The sequence below is a fragment of the Microchirus variegatus genome (assembly GCF_963457635.1).
Source record: "Microchirus variegatus genome assembly, chromosome: 23".
NCBI classification, from domain to species: domain Eukaryota; kingdom Metazoa; phylum Chordata; class Actinopteri; order Pleuronectiformes; family Soleidae; genus Microchirus; species Microchirus variegatus.
Window position 1 is genome coordinate 4,533,433 of NC_139824.1, and position 20,737 is coordinate 4,554,169.

General features: G+C 40.6%; 2 protein-coding genes across 2 annotated transcripts in view; one reads left to right on the forward strand and one right to left on the reverse strand.

Annotated features, from left to right (window-relative positions):
* The window catches only part of dnah6 (dynein, axonemal, heavy chain 6), a gene marked incomplete at both ends in the record, with an annotated part of 52,522 nt that extends 47,302 nt beyond the window's left edge, over nucleotides 1–5,220 (forward strand). Inside the window, 9 exons of the mRNA XM_083909310.1 lie at nucleotides 946–1,065; nucleotides 1,194–1,315; nucleotides 2,000–2,129; nucleotides 2,267–2,394; nucleotides 2,691–2,876; nucleotides 3,456–3,528; nucleotides 3,707–3,858; nucleotides 4,790–5,012; nucleotides 5,117–5,220. Of these exons, the coding sequence (XP_083765436.1) occupies nucleotides 946–1,065; nucleotides 1,194–1,315; nucleotides 2,000–2,129; nucleotides 2,267–2,394; nucleotides 2,691–2,876; nucleotides 3,456–3,528; nucleotides 3,707–3,858; nucleotides 4,790–5,012; nucleotides 5,117–5,220 (1,238 nt within the window). The remainder of the gene's footprint in view (nucleotides 1–945; nucleotides 1,066–1,193; nucleotides 1,316–1,999; nucleotides 2,130–2,266; nucleotides 2,395–2,690; nucleotides 2,877–3,455; nucleotides 3,529–3,706; nucleotides 3,859–4,789; nucleotides 5,013–5,116) is intronic.
* A 12,738-nt stretch (nucleotides 5,221–17,958) lies between these two features.
* The window catches only part of LOC310943874 (neuronal acetylcholine receptor subunit alpha-7-like), a gene marked incomplete at both ends in the record, with an annotated part of 36,023 nt that continues 33,244 nt past the window's right edge, over nucleotides 17,959–20,737 (reverse strand). Inside the window, 2 exons of the mRNA XM_083909552.1 lie at nucleotides 17,959–18,546; nucleotides 20,012–20,121. Of these exons, the coding sequence (XP_083765678.1) occupies nucleotides 17,959–18,546; nucleotides 20,012–20,121 (698 nt within the window). The remainder of the gene's footprint in view (nucleotides 18,547–20,011; nucleotides 20,122–20,737) is intronic.

A 20,737-nucleotide genomic window follows, 5' to 3' on the forward strand; every position in this document is an offset into this window, starting at 1 on the left:
AAGGGCACAAACCAGGCATGATATTGCCTTTCTACTTAACAGAGCCAAAGTTTTTCTCTTCTGTTGCAAAACGTTCTCTGACAGCTTTGACATGCAGCTTCACGCCTGTGCAGATCTTCATTGAATGCACATATTTCAAGTGTCAAATTGTGTTAAATAGGAATATATAATATATATAAAAATGGGAATATATTTTTCTGCTTCATCCCGTGTCTGTCTTTCCACACTCCCCTCATATCACTGCATATTGTGCAGGAATGGCTGTGCTGTACATGATTATGTGAGTGTGTCAGGGAGCTGGATACCATTGAGGCACATGGAAATATGTGACTGCAGTCACACTGTTATTTTTGTCTTTTTAAATCTGTTTTTGCAAAAAAAAAATCATTTAAACGGTCCCTAAACCACCTGCTATAGTTCTATGTGGACTTAACTGCACCACTGCAGGGTTCTCGGTATTTCTCTCCTCTCTGTTTATTTTTCACCCAATTTTCCTTCTCCTGATCCACTTGGTGGGGTGTTCTCCCTTTGTTGCACTCTGCAGTTTCACCATTAGAAATCTCTAATTCTCACACTCTGAACCTTTAAATTCAGTTTGAGAGCAGGGTCACGTCTCAATCGTGTATCTAATTACCCAGCAAGCCTGCTGCCTAGTCAACCCATCAGTCTAAATTGTATCAGCCCACCCTTCCTTTCATCCCCTCATCTCTTCATCCCCTCACCTCTTTCAGTCAACATACATCATTCAAATCTTTATTTTTAAGTGCAGTCAGATGTTGCCTGTAATTTAGCTTATGAACCTCCACAACCCGATACCCGTAACTTAGCATATAAATTCAATAATTTAACCTATACATTCAATTGTGTTATGGTGAGTGTTCTCAGAGTTGCACAGCAGATTACAGCTGATGCAGATTAATGACACCACGTGTTCTGTTTTCCCAGGTGAAATCACATACGGAGGCAGAGTGACGGATGCCTGGGATCAGCGCTGCCTTAGGACAATCCTCAAAGGCTTCTTCTCCCCAAAAACTCTGGAACATGGCTACATCTATTCCTCCTCGGGTATTTTTCAGCCTCCTCCATTTTCTCTCTGTCACAATTATACATGGAATTCAGAACAGTGTCTGTGTCCATGTGTTACAGTGCATGCTCACATGCTTTTTATTTTCTTCTGTGTCTTGGGTGTTAAGGTATCTACTATGCACCAGAGACGGATCAACTGGAGCAATTTAAGCAATACATTGAGAGTCTTCCAGTCATAGACGATCCTGAGATTTTTGGCATGCATGAGAACTCCAACCTGGCCTTCCAGGTGAGGAACAGTACTGAAATCATAATAGAACTATTAAAAGACAATCCAAACTAAATTATAGAATATATTTCTGTTGGTCTGCTGGTTATGTTAGAATCATGTGAGCATATATTGTTAATTGATTAGTTTGCCATTTGTTTGTGTTTGTGTTTGTTGGCATCTATCCAGACACAGTACTTAGTTATAGTTCTACATTTTATTTGCTTTAAATAGTCTCAAATATTCTTTCATGGAGACAAACCTTTTAATACACACATAAAATCAGTTTGAAATAGGTGACGTTATTACTTACTAAAAGTTGAGTTGTCCTGTACAGTTTTTGATATCTTTGGGGTGGGAGTTCCAGGGAAAGAGGGCAGCTTTGTGGAAAGCTCTGTGCAGGTGCAATGTTTGGTTCAGTGTGATGGAGAGAGGAGGTTGGAATGTTAGGAATGGAGGCTCTGAAACAGATTGTGGTGGTGGAGCAGGTCAACTAGGTCAGGAGTGAGTGGTTATGGAAGGTGCTGTGTGTGAAGAGAAGGACTTTAAACTGAGGGATGGGGAGCCAGTAGTGGTTCTGGAGAAGGTATCGTTCAAAAAAACAAGCAGCAGAATTTACTGAGATCTTTGGGTAGTGCTAATACATGAACAAAATGCCAGCAAATATATTTGTGTGTATATTTATCCATTTGTGCGCCCCCACAGCGGCAAGAAACCCTGACTCTAATTAACACCATACTGGATGTTAATCCTCGCTCTTCAGCTCAGCATGGAGCTAAAAGCAATGATGAGATCATCTGTGAGCTGGCTGAGTCTATACTTATCAAGCTACCAGGTACAAACTAACACACACACACACACACACACACACACACGAGACGTTTGAATGGCGAGTGTTCATCACAAAAATATGATCATATTTATATATATATTTATATTTTCTCTTCTCCTTCCTATCTCTCTGTCATTCAGAGCGTCTGGACATGGATGAAGCAGTTGAAACTCTGTTTGTTCAGGATGAACATGGCCGCCTTAACTCCCTCACTACTGTGTTGAGCCAGGAGGTAGACAGATTCAACAACCTGCTGAGAGTGCTGCAGGTGAAGCACACACACATTCACGTTTGAATTGCATAAATCAGCATTTCCCAAACGAAATGAATGTCATGGCTCAGTTTAAAACCTGGACTAACAAAAGCATTTTTCCAATATAACCTATCCACATAAATGTATCGAAACTATTTTAAAGATATATTAGTTATTTAAATTTGTTAAACTGTAGTTGTGTTGATATGAAACATCTTTAATGTTACTATTTGTATGATATAACTTTGGACCTATCTAGACAAAAAAATAAACAGTGTTTATTCTCTTAATGTGTCATACTTGGCATTCAGACATCTCTCATCACTCTGAAGAAGGCCATAGCAGGTCTAGTGGTGATGTCAGAAGAAATGGACCGTATCTATACAAGCTTCCTGAACAACCAGGTTCCCGAACACTGGGCAAACTCTTCCTACCCTTCTCTCAAACCCCTGGCGTCCTGGGTCAGAGACCTTGCTCTCAGAATCTCTTTCATTCAGGTTTGTAAACAACGCAACGCAAAATGTGCGCACACAAACTCATACGTTTTATTAGAATGTATGTGAATTACTAATGCTAACACATGTTTGTAGGTTTTTTGTTAAATAATTTAAATAATAGGTTTTGAAACACTCACTCTCTCATCCGCCCTCCTTCCTCTCTTCTAACATCTGCTCTCAGCGTTTGCTTCATCTACCCTGACTTAAACTATTCTTCCGAAAGACTGGTTTGAACATGTGTTTCAAAATTGGGTTCACGCTCTCTCTCTTTCTCTCTCTCTCCAACACACACACACACACACACACACACGAAACAGGGGAAAACAGGGAGAGTTGCATTATTTGGCACAGTGGTGATGGGTTGCCACTGAGTCTGTGTCTGTGACCTCAGAAGGACAAATTGTTTTCTTTTTCTGCCAGTTTGAGTCACTTTCAGGCCACATTAGTAAGAGGACGACTAAAATGCTCTGTAGCTCGTCATGCACAATTGATTAAAGCTGTTTTGCTATTTAAAGATACAGCCACTTATTTACATCTCTCTCTGTCTCTCTCTTTTACTCTCAACTATTCCCTTGCCAGATTTGGATCACACGTGGCCAGCCCAAATCTTTCTGGATCTCAGGATTCTTCTTCCCTCAAGGCTTTCTCACTGGTAAAATACTGCAGCTCAAAACTATCTTCCATGCTTTTAATGCACCATAGCTGTAAGCCAAAGGCTTACATTTCTATGTGATTTTCCTCTAAATCCTCAGTTTCCACTCTTGGAATGTGTTAAATGTTGCAAAGGAACATGATGAAATGATGAAATGTGTCTGCCTCCTGGTCCACAGGTGTGCTGCAGAATCATGCAAGATTCTACAAGTTGCCCATTGATGAGCTTAGCTTCTGCTTCAATGTGCTGCCAGTGTACAGAGACCAGGTAGCAATCTGTGAGGCTCTGCAAAATCTGCCTGCCAGCGTTCAACTAGAAAGGGATGATGAGGTACCTGAATGGGGATGTTGACTTTATGTCCCAATATATTGGATGGTTTGGGATTTTTGAAATTGTGTTGTATGAAGTACTTATGTAGCCGTAAGTCGGCTAATCCAGTTTTTCTCAACCTTTTTTGAGCCAAGGTACATTTTTTTCATTGAAAAAAACACGAGACACACCACCAAACAAAAATGTTTAAAAAATTATACTCTGTAGCCTATATTAACAATATAGTCATTATTTGCAGATAATTAATTATTTGTTTTCAACAAATGTTTTTAGGTGAATTAGGTGAAATTAGATAATTTCCCACGGCACACCTGACGATCCCTCACGGCACACTGGTTGAAAAACACTGGGCTAATCTATGTTAGCCTTATTGTACACTATCTTAAGTATATATTCACCACTTTATCTCGACATTTGAGTCTTTTTCAAAACAGGAAACTGAAGTTTGTCACTTTGTAAATCATTCACTGTCCCACACCAGTGCCCCTTAACAAACAGTGATTTTACCTCAGAGAACACAGGAGCAAAATTATTTGTGTTATTTTGTGACTTACCCACGTAACACACTCGCTGTGCTTCTTAGTACTACAATTACAAAAAAATCCAATTAAAATCCAAAACTACTTGGTGCTACAGTATATAAAACCCGATTGCTGTGGATAATAACCACAGTTGAATACATGAAATTAAGTTTAACAGTATGCAAAATAGCAAATAGCAAAACACTAAAATAGTCATTTGGAGCTAAACAGTTTTATTAGCTCATCTAGGTGTCTGTGCAAACCATTAGCTCAGACAACAAAAATGAAAAACAAAAGTTTTTTCTATCACATTTGCATGATTTGGGTGAAAAATCATGCAATCAACTTTGTTCTCTACAGTCTAAAACCAGTGATTCACTGCCGCTTTATCTCATTTGTGGATGCAACAGTTACCAGAGCCGGAGGACGGTGTGCTGGTTCATGGCATGTTCATGGACGCCAGTCGCTGGGACGATGACAACATGGTGGTTGAAGATGCTTTACCTCGAGTGATGAATGCTGTCTTGCCAGTGGTTCACTTTGAGCCACAGCAGAATTATGTGCCTGAGTCAGGCCTCTATCATGCTCCTCTGTACAAGACCTCAGCCCGAGCTGGGACTCTGTCCACCACTGGTACATGCACCGTTTACCTTTACAGATACTCTGGTTTTAGGAGTGGATTTTAAAATCTATTTTGCGCGATTTTTTTCTCATCTGTTATTTCTCTTTTCCTGCAGGTCATTCAACTAATTTTGTTGTGACGGTAATGCTTCCCTCCAACCGACCCAGTGATTATTGGATATCAAAAGCCTCTGCTCTCCTGTGCCAGTTAGATGATTAATTATTCAAGAACAGAAATTTGAAATGTAACTGAGACATGCACAAATAAATATTGTATTTTTTCTGGAATAATTAACATTTTTACAGATATGATTTATGCTGAAAAAGTAATCTCTCCCTGATCTATGACATCCTAACAACCAAGTATCAGTAGAATGCAGCTACAAATTCTTATCACGCCAACAGTAGATGAATGTGGTGCAGTTATTATGTGGACACAGAGAGCTCCATTTACACTGTGCAGTAAGTCACTGGAAGAATTGAAATTTGCAGTGCACACTGACCTTACACCAGGATGAAGTGAGTGAACAATAAAATATATATAGTCATTTGAAAACTCACATAAGAACATAAAAGCAAAATATTGTATTACATAATTAATGATCGTCCTAAAAAATCTACAAGGATCCAGACTCGGCTTTTTGTGGCTCACAGCTCTTGTTGATGGTTGTTTCACTTCCCTGGTGTTGGAAATGAAATCGGGCCCATAAGTTTGTTTGACGCACACGAATGCGGCACAGTAAAAGTCTGTCTGTTTGGATCTCCAATGCGCCATTCTGTATCTCAAACAATAATTGTGTTGTTTTTTATTTCCATGCATGCTTAAAACTTTAACAGAGGTGACAAAAAACATACAACTGGAGCCCCACTTATGGCGCCCACATGGGTCATAGGGAGAGAAGAGATGAAGGGATGGACAGCAGACAGACGGACACATATACAGTCCATGCTAATGGTTCTCAAAAACAAACATGAGCTTGCCAGGATGAATGAGTTAAGACCAGGTCGAGACAGGACAGGGAGTGATTATCATCGAATGATGAAATGTTGCCACCTCAGCCTCGACACCCATCAGGCGCCTGTTTGTGTCACTTGGGGCCCACGGTGCCAGAACATAAAATATGGTTCTTTAAACACATTAAACACACCCCCTGTGGTAATGGTGCAGCATGCAGACACGCTCTGTCTCTGTCACACACACACTAGACCTCCACAGGCAAAGCAAGAAGGGCATATGTAAACATTTTATTTTTAAGCCAATGGGAGGAAAAGCAGCACAGAACAAAATAGAGAGAGAGAAATATAATATATTGGTTGTAAAGACACTGATATAAGGATGTTTCACTATAGAAAAGGTAATAAGCTACTACTGACTCTTTACTTTTACAGTGCATACATGGTTTAATGGTTTAAATCGGCTTTTCTGCAGTATGTAAGATAATGAAAATTAAGTGAGTCATGACAACACAGGTTCCACCGGAGACATGATAGAGAAGAGACAGACCCACACGAGAATGATGCAATGACATACAGACATAATAGGAAATATATTCTCAAATCATCATGTTCATCACTGATGCAAGGGCACATTCAAAGTTTACAACTGTTTCAAGTTATTTTTGGCCCATGGATGATTGACACGATCAAGGGGGGGTGATGATGTCACTCTCATAACCACCAGACTTGACTTCTGTAATAGCGTTCTGTATGGCCCTCTGCTGACCTCCAAATACTGCAATACATACAAAATTCAGCTGCCCGGTTACTCATTCGCACTCGTTCTAGAGAACACATTACCCCCGTCCTCCAACAGCTCACCTGGCTCCCAATACCGCATCCAGTACAAATTCCTCCTCATCTTCAACAAAGCCCTGAATAACATTGCCCCCTCTTATCTCACTGACCTTATCCACCACTATTCCCCCGCCCGCCGTCTATGATCTACTGACTGAAACCTCCTGACCCCATCACCAGAACCAAGCACCGGACATTGGGGGACCGAGCCTTTGCCACCACTGCCCCCTACCCTCTGGAATTCCCTCCCACAACACACAACTCTGACTCATTACAGCTTTTCAAATCACTGTTCAAGATCCACCCGTTTAAACTGGCACCCCGATGGCTTCAACAGTCTTTTTTTTTTTTTTACTTTTTTCTCCTGTGCTTTAGCTGTCAAAATAATTTGTTCAAGTGGTATTGTGTGAGAAACCCTGAGCTGACAACATGTTGCAGCTGTGTAAGTTCAGAACAGTTATCCCATTCAGCTTAAACTCCAAAATATGCACTGCATTAAGAAGAGGGGAAATCGCCACTATCTGTGTGCTTAACTCATTCTCAGACTCCACCTCAGAGTTGCAATTGTTGAGGGGAACATGTGAGAGACAGTCAGCCATAATGTTCTGACTACCAGGCCGGTGCTGCATGTCATACTGAAAGCACATCAATCTTGCTGACCATCGTGCGATCCTCATCCCAGCTCTGTCGATGCCTTTTGTGTTTAGAAGCGTCGTTAGTGCCTGGTGGTCAGTTTGAAGGGTGAATCTGTGGCCCCACAAAAATCTACGGCATCTTTCAACGGCCCAGGGCCTCTTTTTCTGTAGCTGAATACTTCCTTTCAGTAGCTGATAACGTGCTGGAAGCAAAGGCCACAATTCGTTCACACTGATCAGCACCACTCCTAACCCATAATCTGACGCATCTGTCTCAATAATGGTCGGCAGTTTGGGGTCATAGACAGCTAGAGCGATACAGAAGTAAGGTCTTTAGTTTAGTGAAGCTTTGATCGGCTGCCTGTGGTTGCTTTGAGGAGCTGTCGCATTGGCACCACTAGTGTAGCGTAACGCAAGGCCACCATGGCTTTTGATGCCGGAGCTTCAGCAATGGCAGTTAAATGATCTGGGCTTGGGCGGAGCTGACATGATGACATGACCCAGAAATGGAATGCTGGTCTGACTGAACAAGCGTTTATCTGAAGATTTGCATCCGTCAGACGCTTGAGGACTGCCTGCAAGCTCTCATCATGCTGTTCTTTTGAGCAGCATCATATACTATGATATCGTCTAAATAGTTCTGTACTCCTTGTAGGTTTTTTAGGACTGTCTGCATCATCTTTTGAAACGCTGAAGGCGCTGACGCAAGGCCAAGGGACACGAGTGAATCTGAATACGCCATCATGTGTTATAAAGGCAGTAAGGTTGCGAATTCCGTGGTGAAGCGGCAGTTGATGATAGGCTGAGCTCAAGTAAATCTGACTGTAATGTGTAGCACCTGCTAGTGCTGAGAACAAGTCCTCCATAAGCTGAAGAGGGTAGTAGTCCATAACGACACTCTTATTTGATTCACGGAGATCTACGCATAGCCGAAGACCTCCTGAGCGCTAAGGGACTCACCCACTCAGTGTCGATGCGTTCAATAACCCCTGCTTGGAGTAAATGATCAATCTCCATGTATACCTCCTTGCGTATGCTCAGTGGCAGCCTTCTCAGCTTCTCACGTACTGGCTGCACCATGTTGTTTTTCTGCACATCTGAGCTGATGAGGTAAGGAAGTACAGTAGTCAGTTTGCACAACCGACTTTTATACAGTAGCAGGGGCCTTATCATCCTTTTATAATGCAGTTAACATTGCCTCCAATAATGTTCACATTAAGCGCTTTAATTAAAACCAGGCCCAGCAAAGGCAATCCAGCTTTCACAATGTAAAAATAAGCATGAACCGTGTTGCATTTACTTGCTATAGTAGCTTTAGCTTGCCTTTGGCATAAGTGATAAGCTTCAGTCTGGGCTCACTGACAATTTGCAAAATACTGCTTGTACAAAGTCTCTGGTAAAATAGAGACAGCAGCACCAGTATCGACAATGAGCTCCAGAGCATGGTCATTGCCCTCTGGTGCCTCAATATGCACCGTGCATGTGATCTTATCCCGGGCTGCTACAGCAAGTTTGTTAGTTCCCACACTTCAACTTCACGCACTTCACTTACAGCTGATTTGCATACCTTTCGAGTAATGATCTACGATCGAAAGCAGCTCCTGAAGGGCTTCGCTTGCCGTGCTTCTCTTTTCGCTGCTTGCACTGGCTCCGTTGGAACGGTCTTGTTAGCAGCGGAACGTAAAGTTGCGCTTTTAACAGCATCTTCTACTCGGCACGCAATCGTCTGTGCTCTCTCCAGTGTGAGAGCATCGTAAAGTAGTAATTTATCCTTCACAGCACTGAGATATGCATTTGAAACAAGCTGATTTCTTATCATCTCATCTTCCATTCCTCCAAATTACTACATACTGAGGAGTCATTTTTTTCACTTCATGCAAAGCGTCCATGGCATTATCAAATGTACCTTGCTCCGGTAGAGTGAAGAAAAGACGTTGTCCTTCTGTTCTCAGGCTATGAAGCAATGCTGCACGTTTCCGAGCGTCTGGCCACGTATTTCCAGTATGGCTAGCAAGTAATTTTCAAATATCTTCTTCCATGTTATATATGGAATCGGTGGCTTACCCTCGTGTGGAAGGAATGGTGGTGGACGTGGCACTGTAATGCTCATCCTTGTTGCCAAGTTGTTACATTCAGGAATCAGGAAAAGAGACGTAGAATTCTTTAAGATAGTTTACTTAAAACCAGAGCAGTCAGTAGTAGTCATGTAGTCAACTACATGGCAGTAGTTCAAGATCCATATATATATATATATTTGTAGGCTATATATATTAGGGTACATTTTCTCCACAGTTCGGTAAGTATCACAGTTTTGGGGCCACGGTATCGGTACGGTTTCGATTTCTTAATATAAAACTGCTCAGACTAGCAAAGGCAATATTACCTTTGTAAAAATAATTAAAAGCAGCAGATATAATCAAACTGCAAATCAGATCAAATGAAACAGCAAACATGAAACCACACAACTTAAAAATAAATAAAGTTTAGTGCTATCCAACAAAAATAAACACAATTTTAACCCACTCACAGAAGCTACAACTACAAATACACCATGCTGCTCCAAGTGAAAGAGACGGGTGATGACGCTTGCTCTGGGTGGCGCTGTAGAGCGAGTGTCTGTCGAATATCCAACTTCAAACCAACTTCACTGCGCTGCATAACAGATGCTTATTTGTTGACGTTAATTTTCTCATTCTCATTGTAGTCTATGCTGAATCCTTAATGAACTCACACAGCGGACTTAAATGCAGGGTATCCGCGAAGTCTTAAAAAGTCTGAAATCCAATAATTTGAATTTAAGGCCTTAAAATGTCTTAAATTCTCCTAAAATCTCATAAAAGGTCTTAAATACAGTTTTGAAAGATCTAAAAAATCGATTAACGTGACTTTTATTTAAAACATGCATAAACTTCAGTCTCGCTTTTGAAATGATTCTATTTTTGAGGATGCGATAACATAACTACAACACAGAACTAAAGTAGGCCATCTGTGCTGCCCGGTGAGAATTTATCGAGCACCACCACACAGTGTGCAGTGAGCGCGCCGCGGTGTGTTTCAGCTTAGCATAGCAGCGGAGAAAACTTAATGAAAGCCCACAGCTAAGCCGAATTGCAAGTTCAACGATTTGTGGCTCCAATTTTCCTTCTTGTCTTTTGTACTTTTTTGCCAGTAGCCTAGTCTTAAATTTGACCTGTCTTGGTTTCAGGAGGAAACCAGAAAACTGCATCAATTTTGTAACACACAGTCTATACGGCAGACTTTCCCTGGACTTTCTGTTGTTACTTGCATCATCCTATTTTTGAGAAGCCTAACATCTGTTGTCATGCTTCTTCCTGCCCTGCTGTCCTTCACTGCTCCACACGGACAAGCTCCCTGTCTGTGTATGTGCAGGTCTGGAAGCTGAAGCACACACTGCATAGAACAGCATAGAACTGCCACCTTCGAGCGGTGAATGGTGATGAGTTGTCTGGTTTTGCCTGGCTTGTATTGTAGATGTGCTCCATCGGGACATTATGTCATTGCATTATATTTACTAATCTTGCCTCCATACACATTTAATCCCTGTTACTGAACATATCAACACAGCTTTGACAATGAAAGTTTAGTTTAAGGACAGCAATGTTTTCCTCGATTGATTTTCCAGTTCAGTTAATTTCAGTTTTAATTTGGAGCAATTGTCATAACTAGTGCAAACACAATGACTGCACAAATTACTTCACCTATGTAGGATATTTTTTTTCTCATGAAGAGGGAACAAATGGTTTGAAGGAGTAAATGAGATTATATGCCCCAGTCACTCTGAAATCAGATTAACAGCGTTGTAAAACCCACAGACACACACACACACAAACTTTCATCCCAGGGGATTGTATCAGGGGGAAGGGGACATGGTTTTTAATTGAAAACAGATGGGGCCATTGGACATTTCTGGATTTTTTAATGAGGGAAATAAGATAAGAGAAAGTAGTGATTACAAAGTGATTTGGACATAAAACACATACAATTGATGGCACCAGCTGTAGGATGATGAATAAATGAAAGAATATCTGGCAACTGTTTGTCATGATGAAAAGCACAGACTGACCAGATTGGGTCAGAATCATGTGCTCATTAGAGAATGTGTCTTTACAGTGTTTGTATTTATCTTGTTGTATTGTCTAAGAGTCACACTTGCTTCATTCAAAGCTGCACAACAGCACTAACTTTTTTTAGCTGTATAGTTATATTATTGTGATGGTCTTAAATCAGATATAAAGGAATCACTCAATACTTTGTGAAATACACTGACTGCGAGCATTGGTGCCTCAAAGCAAGAAGGTCCCTGGTTCAATTCCAGATGGAGTTTGTGTTTGTGCGTGCATGTGTTGTCTCTGATTAGGTCCTTCCACAGTGAAAGAAATACAGGTTGGGGTTAGATTAACTTTAGATTATTGATTGTAATTATGAATCTTCTCTCTATGTTGATCCTATGGAAGAGCAGTAGGCATAAAGATGTCCATGGTCAGTCTGTTCTATCTGATGCTGGTGGAGTCCCCACCTGAAGAGCGGAGGCACATCTGTGTGCAGGCATTTATTCTACAAAGGAAATAACCGCATAGCGTGTCAGGTGACAGGTGTGTCAGGTGTGACGTCTTTACATCACACTATCTGCATGAAGTCCATTGAGATCTGTTCCAGTTGACCTGGCACCAACAGTCCCAGGTTACATGTCTGTTACATGTCAGGAACAAAAAAAGAGGACACAGCAGTGGGACAAGCTGCAGAATAGGGAGGATCATGGCCACTGACTCCATCACCTGACATTAGATTTGACCTGTGTTGAACAATCACATACTTTAGATGCAATATGACTGACTTACTGTAAACTACAGACCACTTGTTTTTGCCTTGGAAATAATTTTTTGGTGACGACATACATAGCTCTTTTTTGAGAGTGTTAAAATCTGTTATTTTTAAGATGTATAAAATTATGGTCTGGATTGTGACTTTTTTTCCATTTTACTATGAATCTATAAGCAGTCAGGTTGGTTTAGCATAAAGACTAGTCATTGAGGAAACAACACATGTCACACAACTGCTAGTGAAAGAGCATACTGTGATTTTACCAGTTTAGGTTACAAAGAGATAAAGTTAACATGATGCGACCAGTAAATTGCTGAACTATAAAGATAAAATAGTTGGCCCTTTTTTAAAGCGGACCTAGACCTGAAGTTCCAATTAACGCTGTTTTTTAGTGTGTATCTGCGTCATTACCTTGTTTACGAAGCCCTGAAGGTTCTAAACAAACAGTTCAGCCACTGCTGAGAACACTGTGTTTTATTGTAATCTCGGGCTCAGCGAGATCTCTGAAAAAACCCGGTCCGGTTATGTAAACACCGGCTCTCCGGAACAGCAGATCGTCCTGCTCCGGGCACTAGTCCGGGCACATCCGGTATCGTACATTGAACCGCAGAAGAAGAATAACGTCCGTTGTGGAGGTGTTTCACGAGCGACAGTGTCTTCTGACTCTGGGTCTGACTCCGGGTCAAAGTCATAAAAGGGACTGTGGCGGGGAGTCGTGAAGAAGCTATTTTTAAACATTGTTAAAACAATGTTTTGATAATGAGTAGCAGTGCATCCACCGTTCCAGAGGGGGGAGCTGTGCTTCTGAGAGCTGGTGTGCTGAATATACTGGCCAATCACAAGACTCTGTCTTCTGGGTGAGAGAGTTGAGTCTCAAATCTCGCGGCTGGGAAACAGCGTCAGAAAAGAGGATTTCTATCGGCTCGTTTACAGCAACTAGGAGGTTTTTGACCATAAAAAAAGTTAATGTATGTAAGTAGACCTCCATAACTAACATATGTGCAACAGGACCTCTCTATGTGAGCTTTAACAGTACACTAAACTTTTCCATTCAGTATTTTTTATGCATGACAGGCATGACATGCTCTGATTGAACAGGCGTATTAGATGATAATTGTCATTATGCTGCATTGACATCAGTGTGCAACCCTATTAAATATAAGTGTGCTATTTAGTGAACTGCTACACATCAGCCACTCAAACCTTAGCAAATAATTCTCCTTTATTTTTCACAAAAAGAGTCATGAACAGTGAGCAGTTACACACATCAGACTGAATATCTGTGCAGAGGCACAGACGACAAAGGAAAAAACATGGAACTTGACAAAAGTACAATAGTGGTGACAAAAACAAAAAGCCTTTCAGGAGCAAAGCTTTTGTCTTCAGTAACAGAATTTCAATTGGTTTCAATGTCAAAGTGGCAGAATGTACTTTACCCTGAATTATCTTTGTTCTTTCACTTTACTCTCATTTCACTTTCCGTAATAATCACATTGACACTCTTTAAACACTTTCTGTGCCATTAATCTTTCTCATGTTGACAACTACAATATGCCGAACAGACAACACCAACACGTTGTGTGTGTGTCTACATGTTCATACTTATTAAATGATAATTTCTTTGCATTTGTTCCGATGCAACAGCATAAACCCCCTCTCTTCTTCTGTCCACCTGTTCTTTGATGAGCAAAATAACAAACGTGTTTGTTCTGTCAGATCATTAAAAAACAATCTTACTCTTTGCACATGCTGTAATCCCTAAAATGTATCTGTGTCTCTACTTAAAATAATGTGTGACAGCCAGAATGTAGTTAGCCTAGCTTGGCATAAAGACAGCAAACAGAAGTCAAATGCTAGTCTCGCTTTTGAAAAATCAGATACTCCTAAGTTTGTTGATATTTGTAGTTCTTGGGTAGCTACAGGGATTGACTGAAGTCTAAATAGGTTGTGTTTATGCTGGGATAACCATTGATATTTGGATATTTATTGTTCATGACATAACATTGCGGCCTTTCAAGAATAACGTCCTAATATTATAAGAATGAAGTCGTAATATTACAATCATAAAGTTAATATCATGAGATTATGTAATGTATTATTGTTAAATAGCAGCAGCACGCAGATGTAACTTCACGAAATGCTCCGCGTTTCACGTCTTGATGCAGGTTGCAGCATGATCATCTAAGATTTTGCTTGAATAATAATTAGGACATTATTCTCATAATATTACGACTTTATTCTTGAAAGATTACAACTTTATTCTCATAATATTATGAAATAACAAAAACTTATTCAAATTAGCCAATACTCAGTCTAACAATATATGCACATATAACTGAGGTAAAAAAAAAAAATAGAATGCAAGCAGAGCTGAACAAGGTTTCTGCTCATCTGCGCTGTCCAACAGAAGTGGCTATGTCTTGAAAATGCTTCACAGTGTTACAGTCATTAAGTAGCATGAAATTACGGTCTGTCTTTACTCGGCCCATTTATTAAATGTAACCGCAATTGAACTGGCTGTTCCTGTGGCAGTCTCACAGTAAACCAAACGTTGCTGCTTTTTAATCTTCCCCGATTCCGCTAAAGTATTCGCTTGAAATGACCGAGTGCTAAGTCCCAAAAAAAAAAAAGTATGTTCAATTCCTTGTGGCAATTCACTTTAGTCTCGGTGCAGGGGATCAGAGAGGAGACTTGGGCAGTGAAGAGAGACGAGGTTTGACACAAATCTGTTACATAACATCACCCAGTAATCCTTGATGCATGTTGTTACTAGAGATTAGAGAAGAAAGTGTTTGCCATTCACAGAGTATTAATGAGGAAAATCACAAAGCACGCAACCCAAAAAAAACCCCGATTAGTACCAAAGGCATCGCTGCTGTGGTTATGTCGCATAGATGAGTTGTGAATGAGTGTAAACAATTAAATACTAAATAGCAACTAACACTGTATAGTGTTGAGCTCAAAGGATGAAGATGGAAATAAAACCACTGGGCGATCCCTATAAGCACAACCCTATATGTGTGATAGTATGTCACAGCTTATTTGACTTGTCATGTCTTCATAGAAACAGAACCTGGATCTGAAGTAGATGGGAAGCAGAAAAGACGAAGGAACAAGAGAGAGGTGAGAAAAGAACAAAATGCATTTTTTTCATCATAATAATGACACACAATATTGGGAATGTTGAATAAAATGATTGAAATAGATAACCTTGAGCATTGAAAATAAAAATAGTCACTACGTTTTGTTCCATTTAGAAGAAAAGTGCAATATACAGTGCTGTAAGTGAACATGTCGATAGCTAAATTCACCAACTCATGGCAAAGATATCATCTCACTGCCACATGTTTAAGTAAGCTGTAGATTTTTTTTTTGTATTTACATCATATAAAATACTACCATTGCTAGAACACAGGCCTGATACTGGTCTACAACGAGGACAGGAAGTGAAACGTGTGGAGAGAAAAGAAGTGAGAAGAGAATGTTGTAGTATGAGTGAGACACAGAGGTGGGTAGAGTAGCCAAAAAATTTACTCAAATAAAAGTACTGTTACTTTAAGATAATCATTACTCAAGTAGAAGTAAAAGTACTCATGAAAATAATTACTCGAGTGAGAGTAAATAAGTGTGCGGTGAAAAGACTACTCAACTACTCAAGAGTACAAGTACTAAGTTTTTCTGGATTTATTTTTGAAATATTCAGAGCAACACAATAATTATTATTGTGTGGCAGATTCTGAGGCCTTCAGGACAGGGGTCAGGGTCTGTGACATCTTTGAAACAGACAAATGCAATGATATAAGGGAACATTATATATTATTTAGTTGGCTACTTTTTACCTTTTTTTAACCCTAACCATATGCAACGATGAAGCTGTATTTACTGCAACTGCACTGAAAACTGTTATTTGAAAAAGAAAAGAAACAAAAACAGATGATGGAAATATGACTACACCACAGTAAGGATAAGAAATTATATCGGAATAAGCCATGCCCCTTTCTATGTATTTTTCAAGTTATTTAATTTCAAATGTTAAGAGGTTATTATGTCCAGTTTTTTTATGTATTGTATATGTATTGTTCTGTGTAGCAAAGTAGCTCACAAAATAGTATCCATGCTCCAGTTTCTGTGATGAGAAGTCGCTCATACAGAGAGGTGTGGTTTCTCCTTTTGGCCACAAGATGGAGTATCAACTAAATGTTGGACACGGTAAACAACGAGCTGCTGGTGCGTTTTAAAGTGGCCATAGGACGGAAGTTCCAATTAACACTGTTTCTTTTTTGGTGTGTATCTGCGCCATTACCCCCTTTATGAAGCCCTGAAGGTTCGAAACAAACAGTTCAGCCATTGCTGAGAACGCTGTGTTTTATTGTAATCTTGGGCTCAAGCAAGATGTCTGAATAACCCCGTTCTGGTTACGTAAACAGCATTTCTCCTGAACAGCAGATCCTCCTGGTCCGGGCACTAGTCCGGGCACATCCAGTTGCGTACATTGAACCACAGAAGAAGAATAACGTCCGTTGTGGAGGTGTTTCACGAGCGACAGTGTCTTCTGACTCTGGGTCCGACTTCAGGTCAAAGTCGTAAAAGGTACTGCGGCGGGGAGTCGTTACGAAGCCATTTTTAAACATTGTTAAAACAATGTTTTGATAATGCGTAGCAGTGCATTCACAGTTCCAGAGGGGGGAGCTGCACTTCTGAGAGCTGGTGTGCTGATTACGTCACTTCCAGGTATTGGCCAATCACAAGAAAGTTGGGAAAGCTCTCGTTGGCTGGCCAATCACAACACAGACCGTCTCCTGCGGGTGAGATTTGAGTCTGAAAAACCGTGGCTGACGAGAGCTTCAGTGAGGAGATTGGCTTGTTTCCAGCAACGAGGAGGTTCTTGACCATAAAAACAAGTTAATGTAAGTAAGTAGACCTCCATAACTGACATATGTGTGATAGTACCACTCTATTGCCGCCTTAAGTCCACTTGGAGCCAAAATCTGCAACACGGAGTCACATGACAATGTTGTCATGGCAACTGGCTGCATTTGATTGGCTTTGTTAGCCAAAGACAACGTTATGTTTTTATTGGTTAAAATAGTCACGTTATAGAAATGTTGACTGAAGACGTCCCTCAGGGAGAGAAATAGATTGCGCATGTAACAAAAAAAAGATCGAAAAAAACCGACCGTCACTTAGCCAAATGGAACGGCGTAAAAAGTTCTTCAAATATACTGTATACTCAAGTAAAAGTATGTTGCAATAAAACTACTCCTAAAATTACAATTTATCCAAACGTTACTCAAGTATTTGTATTTCAACGGAGTAAATGTGGCGCGTTACTACCCACCTCTGGTGAGACATATGTTCAAATGGTGGATGGTGAATGACGGGCTGCAGCAGGAATACAGATGAAAAGTGCAATAGGATGAATTTCTGCATTATGAACTACTGCATGTAGCCTCATATAGCACGTTACCTGCCCTGAAATGTCAAAACAGTTTTACTCCACTACACCCAGATATATTGACACATATGTGAATTAACTGTGACTTGTAACAACATCTAAAATAACTGGATATTGTGCTACCTCACATTGCAAATGCAGAGAGGCATGTGTGTGTGTGGCACAGTTACAGTCATTTCAGGATTTTTAGCGCTGCCTCTCGTTCTCCTCTCAGTGTGAAGTGGTGTCCGCTTTATGTGAAGTCTTTGGAAACGGCCTCAATGAAATTGGGGGCCGACATGAGAATGGTGAAAGTGCAGATGATGGAGAAGAGCGAAAAGGCCACCAGGCATAAGCGATCCACCACTGCAGCCGCAAACTTCCACTCGCTGCAGATCGCCTCCTCCTCGTCCTGCTCTCGGAATCGCCTCGCAATGTACTGCACTTCCTCCAGGATCTGTGAAACTTCCGGCAACTGCTCCAGAAGCAAAGTCCGTGTCTGCTCTGAGTGGAGATCATGCGGGGACGAGCTCTGTTGGTGACCGCCTCCACCGCACATCACCACGCCTGAATCAGTGCTGGATGGGAAGGCAGGGTTGTCTGTGCCCATTGAGTGGTAGCCAAAGTACAGGTTCATGTTTCCATTGGTGGTGGTTGACTGAGTGGATGCCTGGCCAGGTATGGCACTCATTTGGATGCTGCTGGTGCTGGTGTGGTGAGGTGAAGGGTGGGAGTATTTGTAGTTCGGGGGGCTACTGGAGCTCATGACTCTTTTGATTTCCTCTCCAGGCTTCTTCATGCGGAGGAACCAAGCACACCAGTTGAGCAGAATGACTCGAACCTGGACAAAGAAACAAGAGGAGGCAGGGAGTCGCAGGAAAGAGGTGAGAAAGGGGGGAGGTTTTTGTTGGATTACAGGCAAGGAAAGAAGGAAAAGAAAAACCATGGAAAATAGAAGAAAGAGAGAAAAACATGACTCTTTTCGAGAAAATAGCGTATGACTTGAAGCTGTGAGAATTTACTCTTCTCTGTGTGCATTGATTCTGTAAAAAAAGCAACAACCTACATTTAAACAAAATCATTCTTAAACTTAAAGCTGCAGTGGACACGTTTGGTGATTTCTGTTGTTGATGTTATTATTTTGCTTTTGCTTTTATGCCACATCATTTTATGCTGTGTCCTTACTGAATACAGACTCTGATCAGAAATACTATCAGGCCTGATTGAAGACACATTTGTGTAAACCAGATCTGCAAACTAAGCAGGTACTTGGGGCTCCCTGATCACCAGTAGTATATGGAGAAAAAAAAGGAATCTAGGTGTCTTTAGATATCTAAATACTGTTGAGTTTTATTTTGGAGTTGAAGATCATTGCTCATTTTCCCCCGAATCAAATTCAGCTTAGGGCCCCATATTATATAGGGTTGGGTACCAGCGTGTACTTTTTCTACTTAGAACTGATTTGCGTTGGTACTACCCAGTATTGGTTCACTTTTAATCGATTGGTGCCAAATTTCGTTCAATATTGAAGAGCTCTTCCGAGAGTGCGAGAATGTGAGAGCTACGTGTCACGAGAGCACGACAGCAATAATGGCGAGCCGAAAGCGGTCTAAAGTTAGATGCAGACATCGCTCAATGTAATATTTGCGATGCGAAATGCAAGTAGGGCCAGCATTCAAACATGATGAAGCACCTGGTCAAACAGGGGATTTATTTAAAAGCTGAAAGTGACTCTTGGAAAGTGACGACCGCTGTATGTGACAGGGGAACATAGGACCCTTTTTTTTAGAGAAAGGGACCCGGGGAACATAGATACGGTCCCTTTGATTCTAACAGACATTTTTGGTGTTTTGTACTACAGTTTTAATGTAATATCTAAAAATGAACTGTTGATGGCAACTTGGTAACCAATAAAAACAACTGTTGTCAACACGTAGGCACACACAGCTTGCATTAATGTCACTCCCACAAATGAGTAACAGCTTCACTGAGTAGTAGTTGTGCCAATGTGGTTATCTGAAAATAATTCAGAATGCACATTTGCGCAGCGGTAGCTCAGCTGCCTGAGCTACCGCTCAGCACTAAAGGTTATGGGTTCAATTCCTGGCTCTGAAGCTCAGAATGGACATGAAAGATGAGTGATAAAAAATGCACTGCACATAGATGCAGTGATGGCAAAACTGTAGTGTAAAGCCAAGACTAGAAAAGTGCTATATAAATACAGACCATTTACTTTTGGTTTGACCATTTTCTGTTTTAAGGTGGTTGTGAGATTTAGTGGTTTAATAAAATGATTATCAACCTACCCATTTAGGCATCTTTCCTCCATGTGGGTCATGGTGGTGGAACTGCAGGACCAACACTGTTACCACCACAGACAAGCCTACTATCATCATGGTGCTGGCAAAGTACTGAGCTAAAGAGAAGAAGTGCACATACGTTTCAATCATTTCTGTGACAGAGAACAATTAAAACAGTGAAAGCACAGAAATATATGGATACATTCTAAACTAAAAGCTCATGTGTAGATCACATGAATATGTCATTGTATATTAAGGGGCTAAAATTAAAGATTATTTTCATAATCAATTAATCTGTTGATCATTTCCTTGATTCATCAATAAAATCCATAACATGTCTTGTTGAAAAGTGTTTGACCACGAAAACAATGAAATGATGCTGTTCTCAAATGTCTATAAAACCCACCAATGCTTTCTGTGCTATATGGAGCAAATAAACTAGAAAATTCATGTTTAAGAAGCTGAATGTTAAAAAAAAAAAAAAAAAAAAAAATCATACTGATTAATTAATTATCCAAATAGCCGCTGATCAATTTAGAAATCGACTGATAATCTATTAATCATTGCAGCCACAGTGCAGTATCAACCTATACAATGTTTACGAAGTGTGAATATATATCATGTATATGAGGAGGAAACATCCAAGGGTGAGTATGATACAGTATGTTGGCAAGTCTAGTCAGTGGGAAGTTTGTTCCCAGTCAACAAACCTAAGGTCATAACACCACAGGG